Raw genomic sequence first — 6,788 nt, forward strand, 5'->3', positions numbered from 1 at the left:
ATCTATTATCAGAATCATTATAACTGTATAACTGCTACTGTGTAAAGTGAATACTGCTGTTAAAAATAACCTTATTTGTTTAAAGTGTTTACAAACCAAATGTTATTGACCTTTTGTTCATATAGCAGTACTTTAAAATAAAAGTGTGCAATGCACTACTTTTGAATTAATTGTTGAACTTTTGCGATTAATCGCGATTAAATATATTAATCGTTGCCCAGCACTAGTTACAATCCTTTCACACATCGGCAGTACAAAGCCATTAACACATAAATTTCTTCACATAGTACCTTTAACATGTGCTGCACTGTGAAAAATATTTACAAATAAATTCTGTTCTCACAATTTGGTTTGTTTGAATTGAAAGTGTGCCTCCTTTAAATTGTAAATGTGCTCAATCAGTACCGTCTGACTTACCCACTGTATCTAGTTTTAGTGACCAGTAGGACCCATCGTGCTGATAGTTTGTATTCCCCTCAGAAAATGGAAGCGAGTCGGCCTTGCTTGCTAAAATTAGCACTGATTCCCACTGGCATTTGATTTTTGTGTGTGCTATTTCAACACCTGCTGAGTTGCTCCTCAGCTCGGTGCTGTGTTAGTCCTGCATTACAAAAAGGACAATCTAACAAGCATTCGCTGTCTCTCTTTCGTGAGTCCAGTTTCAGTGATGGAAAAACAGGCATGACCAGCACTTGGTACATTCCTCTGCAGTTTGCAATGCCTTGATCAACTGTATGAGCAACGGAGACAGACAAACCCTTTATGTCAGTCTCACAGTTGTAATTTAGAGTCAGAGATATTGCCAATTTGTGACTGCTACGATATATACAACAGACATATCAACAGACAAGGGCAAAATGTCTGCGAAACCACCACCATTGGATTTTATTGAAATCCAATGGTGACACGCACACATGCAGTGCACACTCACCTTGGAGGAGGATGTGTCACACTCCTGGCAGATCCAGCCATATCCCGTCTGCTTGGGGGATTTCTTCAGCGGGGGGTCCAGACACCCGAAGTGATAGCAGAGCCGGCACTCGTCACACCTGGACAGGGAGGGCACGTGTTATGCCTCGCATAAATAAAGCCCCCGTCCTCCTACAATGATGAGGCCAGCTCAGGGAGCTATGATGGGTGATGACAAGGCAGCTAGTTGTCAGTCATGAGACTTTGTTAATGCGTTCCAACGTCCCTTTAATCACTCCGTTCCCTTGAACTTACACAGCCATTGACTGTCCAATGGTTCATGTCATCAGCCAGATAAATACAGGCCTCGTTAGTGTCAGATATATGACGGTCAGGTCTCCTCAAACTGAACTGAGTCTGTGTCCTCAAGTGAAGTAACAACAGTCAAACTACACATAGGACACACTGAAACACTTGAGAGAAAATATGCCCGCAGAAGATGGGTTGATTTATAAAATTCCTTTCACTGAATGTTAAAAGCACAGACAGATAAGTCCAAAAGATGCTATGCAGTTTATTTAATGGGTGAAACTATTTGATGTTTCTCACATGATATAAGTATGAGTGTGGAACTGTTTAACCAATCACATGCTGGAGCAACCCCACAAGCAGCCAATCGTACAAGTTGATCAGCAAAGTGAACAAATCAATCAAAGTTCTATGTGTTCACAGCAGAACCAATCAGCAACCGGATACTCCCTCCTCTTCTGTCAGACACTGTCTGTAGTAAAATCATTTCTATCAAAGATATATCATCTAAAGAGCATATTAAAGGAATAGTTTCACATTTTTGGAAACATGCTTATATGCTCTCCTTGGCTAGCCTAGCTTAAAGACTGGAAATAGCTGGCCTGGCTATGTCCCAAGATCAAAAGTACACCTACCAACATCTCTAAAGCTCTTGTGCATCTTAGCATGGTTTTAGCAGGAGTTATGCGTTGGAACTATCTCTTGACAAACAATATCTTATCTATCTGCTCATAATTCAATGAGCATATGTATCTGTTTTGGCCTCTGCACAGCAAGGATGGTACCAAACTGACTCTGGGTTGATGAACACAGTCATTGCATCCAATTTTGACCCGATGATGGCGTTAGATGAAAAGTCAGTGATAGTCCATGAACGACTGAACCAAAGTTTATGGCAATCCATCCAATAGATGTTGAGATTCTATACCACTAAAGTAAATCGTTTTGTGAGAAGTGCTATCGTCATGGCAGGTTTCTTTGCACTGCATGTCCACTCTGAGACCGCATTTGGAGTGGATTTATATACTTAAAGAAGGCGTGGTGATTTTAACCTAACTTGTGCTGTGTTTCAAAGGGAATCTCAGAGTTTTTATCTGATAGAAGAGTTGCTTGTTCCTCTACTTCTTTACTTTTTTTATCAGCTCATTGTGAAATTTGACTGTGGAAATATAGGAAGTCAAACATGTTTTTGTTAATGTGATAACACCATCATATAGGCCTGTTTGGGGACCAATATACCCTATTACAACTGATGTCATCAAAAATATGTGGTATGCAACAGATGTGGCGTTTTGCCCGAGCCATCCAGACCAGTTAGCAAGCTTTAAATATAAAATTGCTAACAGCATCAAACTGTATTGTTGTTGTATGTTGGGTTGTCAGAATCAATATTCTTCCAGCAGATTACTGAATTCCGACAGGATCATGACCGTTACAGTAGTTTAACGAGTGACCGTGTTAACTGGTGACTTTCAGCCAAATGCGTCAGCGGTTGCCCGTAGTAACCGACATAGCTGGTGGCCGTAGATGAATGACATAGATGAATAGATGTATTCAAAATTGATTAAAGGCTTATATGGAGACACCGACATGTTCTGTTCATGTTTCCAACAGTTGCTGTCGCTATGAGCAACTGCGATGCATTCTGCTAAGAGTCCCCATTTAAACCAAATCTATGGGTGCAAGCTACCGTCGTGTTGACTACTGAACTGATGACAAATGCCTGTGTTAGTGGCGGCCATTTTAAAAATCAAAAAGTAAAAACTGAGTGTATGCCATGGTGTTTGACGTTCTGTACATGACCGCAGATACATATGTAGTTGGAAGCATCTAGTGGCTTGTATGCTCTTAATGTCTCACAGGTGTAATGTCACACGCTAGTTTTCTCCACCACACCAATGTATCCTTATCCTTATGTTTGTATGACATCTTACGAAAAGATACTCATCTTTTTTCGTGTGAAAGACAGCAAATCAAGTCAATATCCGCTCGTAAAGCGCATATGGTCTTTTCAAAATAAATGTCAGACACTTTACAGACACTTTGTTAGGTTTAGGCAACACACCACTTTGTTTAGGCGCAACAGTACTTGATGCATTTTTTTATCGCTGGGTTAATATAACAACGGAAGTGCCGTAACTACGCAACGAATGTGACAAAAACATCAACACTGACTTGTAATGGGGATCAAACAGCAGTCTCCTGGCTGAAAGATGGCTGTTTGTTAGATCAATCCCCCTCCCCTCCTGGCTGACCTGTGTTGTGTGCTTTTGCAGTCTTCATACTTCATACATGGATAACATACAAAAACAATTAATGGGATATCTAGGAATTATGGCGCATTGTTTTCGTAGGTATAGCTAGGAATGCTGGTGCCTGGTCTGATGAGTCTCGATTTCAGCTGCGACATTCAGATGGTGGGGTCAGAATTTGGTGTAAACAACATGAAAGCATGGATCCATCCTGCCTTGTATCAACGGTTCAGGTTGCTGCTGCTGGTAGTGTACTGGTGGGGGGATATTTTCTTGGCACACTTTGGGCCCCTTAGTACCAATTGAGCATGGTTTAAACGCCACGGCCTACCTGAGTATTGTTGCTGAGCATATCCATCCCTTTATGACCACAGTGGACCCATCTTCTGATGGCTACCTCCAGCAGGATAATGCACCATGTCACAAAGCTCAAATCATCTCAAACTGCTCTCTTGAACATGACGATGAGCTCACTGTACTCCAATGGCCTCCACAGTCACCACATCTCAATCCAACAGAGCACCTTTGGGATGTGGTGGAACAAGAGATTCTCATCATGGATGTGCAGCCGACAAATCTGCAGCAACTGCGTGATGCTATCATGTCAATGTGGAGCAAAATCTGTGAGGAATGTTTCCAACACCTTGTTGAATCTCTGCTACGAAGAATTAAGGCAGTTCTGAAGGGAAAAGGGGTCCAACCCGGTACTAGCAAGGTGTACCTAATGAAGTGGCCGGTGAGTGTATACCAGTGGTGGGCCGGCAGGGCCAGCAAAGCCTTCTCTGTTGGCCTAAACAGAATCACAAAGTTATAGCTATTTTATAATTTAATCATTTTTCATAAATACACTACATGTATTATAATTATTGTTCCCATTATCTTATTTTCTCATTGCACAGCTACCGTCTTCTTCAGTTGCTCTGCTTCCAGTGCAGCTTGTTTTAAGTAGAGCTTCTATCCAATCAGATTTCACCTCTGTGTCTCTAGGTAAGAACAGAGGCCCGAGGCCTGCTAGGTAGACTTTGCAGTTTAACAAAGAAAGGAGGATGGACTTTGTCTTTAAGTGAACAGCAGCTAATGTAAGTAAAGTGCTTTTGTGGTTTTACATCTGCAGTAACGTTACTACTGTGTTCATCTGTCTATGGTGTCGTTTTTATGATATGGTTAATATTGTTCCCTCTGATGTGAATAATATTTGAATGGTGCTCTTCAGTGTGTTGTGGAATATGTGTTTTAGCACCGCAGTGTTGCTGGATTGATTTGTTGCTTTGTTGTCATATAAATACTGTATATGTGACTGGTTCTTGTGAGTTTGTTCTTGTCATTGTGTTAATTACATTGATTTTGACTATATGCATAGTTCATTAATGATGAAGCATCCCATCATGCGTGCATTCATGTATCTGTTTTCTTTTACAAAGCAAGAATGATGGTCTGGAGAAATGGGGATTGTGTGTATTATTGTGTGTAATCAGTAGGGAACAGCTAAACGCTGCGGGGAGAGTTTGTAGCGTGTGTGGTTCTGTTAGTTTTCCTGCTAAGCTAGTTTAGCATACCGCGTCTCCCAGAACACACGTGTCTCACGAGAGTACAATGTTGTTCTTACGTGGTGGGCGTGTCAGACAGCACGTTGTCTGTTACATTGGTGGGTTGTCAGGTTGAGCACAGTGGCTCCACCGAGAAAGCATTATATTTCCTATAATTTAAGCTTCTGCATTTTCCAAACGCACTAATATTATTCAAACGTATTGTTCGGTTCATAAGCCTCATATATATACACATATATATATATATAGGTATATATCTGGCTCATGTTTGCTAATGTATTCTACCACTCACTAATAGCACACAGATCTGGAAAGTCAATTTGTTTAGGTTGCATTTGTGATCTTTTGTATTTCATCCCCTTGCATAGCTTGAGAGCTATTGCAGTCATCATTGTATTTTACAAACTTTAAAAGGATCTATACAATGATGGAAAAAAAGAAAGCCACTGGGAGAGCAAGACCTCGTAAAAGCTCATCAAATGTGACGTTGTTCTGTAACATCAGCTACAGGTAATGCTACTTACTTTTGGTTTTGTTATCATTTGGAAGGATACTTTACATTTACAGAGAACCACAGTTCACCCCCCCTCTACTCTTTATCCTGTCCAAATGGGGCTTGAGATTGATATTTCATTCATATATATCCCGCGGTGTTTTTGGTACATTGCTCATTTGTAGTTTCACAGGTTAGAAATTGATCTTAAACTCTACCCTGAAGATAACTAAGGTCTTAACACGTCTCTCTGAACCCAGCAGATACACTTGTCGTTATTGTCCTCTTGTGTTTCTCTCCCTGTCTTTAAACCCCTCACGCTGTTCTTCTTTGCCCAGTAATGGAGACGAATAGAGAGGGTTCAGGTTGACCTCCCTGGCTGTTAAGCTGTTATCAGATTTTCATTGGAGAATGTGAATCTCCTTCATTGATTAGGACATAATTGGCTCTAATTGTGGAGTGTGATTGTGTATGTGTGTCTACCAGGCAGGGGGGGGGGAACTCGTTGAAGGGCAGTCAGCCTCATAAATGATTAAAGGAAAAGTCTGCTCTCTTTGTGCTGCAGTCACAGGTCAATCTCTCCTTGCGCAGATGCATCCATGCTTTTAATGTCAATGCAGCATTGACTTCCCTTAGCTGTTTCTTGCTGTTAGGTGTTTTACTAGCTCTGCTGACCGTAAACGAGATTCGTGGAAATAGAGTTAATAAAATGAAAGACGGTAATGTACTTGTTCTGCAGAAGGGTTCACCATAAATGATATGAAGGTGTCCTGGTGGCCTAGCAGCCTAAAGGCCTTGTCAGTCTAAACGCCAGTAAATTGTGTGAATAAATCAATTTTAAAACGCAAACTCATCTATATGAGCCTATCCACACCAAATCGGAAACATTTGTATTTTGCAGTGCAGGTTTTTTTCCCTGCAGTTGTTTCAATTTTGGTGAATTAAGGATGACAATAAGAACAAACCAAGCAATAAAACTGACTTTTCTCATGCTATCATCATATTATCTCGCGATATAACGGTAAATGGTAAATGGATTTGTACTTGTAGAGCGCTTTTCTAGTCTTCCAACCACTCAAAGAGCTTCAAACCCATTCATGCAAGGTGCATCAAAACTATCTAACCATTCATACACCTCAGGCACAGCCTACAGCAATTTTGGGGTTAAGTGTCTTGCCCAAGGACACATCGACATGGACAGAGCTGGGATTGAACCGTCGATCTTAATTGACCAAAGGACGACCCGCTCTACTACTGAGCCACAGTCCCCCCCCCCCC

The 6,788-nt window shown here is 41.1% G+C and overlaps 1 protein-coding gene across 4 annotated transcripts in view; it reads right to left on the bottom strand.

Moving 5' to 3' along the window:
• The window catches only part of phf14 (PHD finger protein 14), a 128,275-nt gene that overhangs the window by 19,899 nt on the left and 101,588 nt on the right, over positions 1-6,788 (bottom strand). For 3 of the 4 annotated variants that reach the window (XM_031875818.1, XM_031875817.1, XM_031875819.1), the window contains one exon: positions 174-1,049. In XM_031875818.1, coding sequence (XP_031731678.1) covers positions 791-1,049 — 259 coding nt within the window. In that variant the 3' untranslated portion in view covers positions 174-790. Of the gene's footprint in view, positions 1-173; positions 1,050-6,788 lie in introns of those variants that run through there. The other variant, XM_031875820.1, reaches the window with a different exon arrangement.

The sequence above is a fragment of the Anarrhichthys ocellatus genome, unplaced genomic scaffold, assembly GCF_004355925.1.
Source record: "Anarrhichthys ocellatus isolate YVR2014 unplaced genomic scaffold, GSC_Weel_1.0 scaffold96, whole genome shotgun sequence".
Classification (NCBI taxonomy): Eukaryota; Metazoa; Chordata; class Actinopteri; order Perciformes; family Anarhichadidae; genus Anarrhichthys; species Anarrhichthys ocellatus.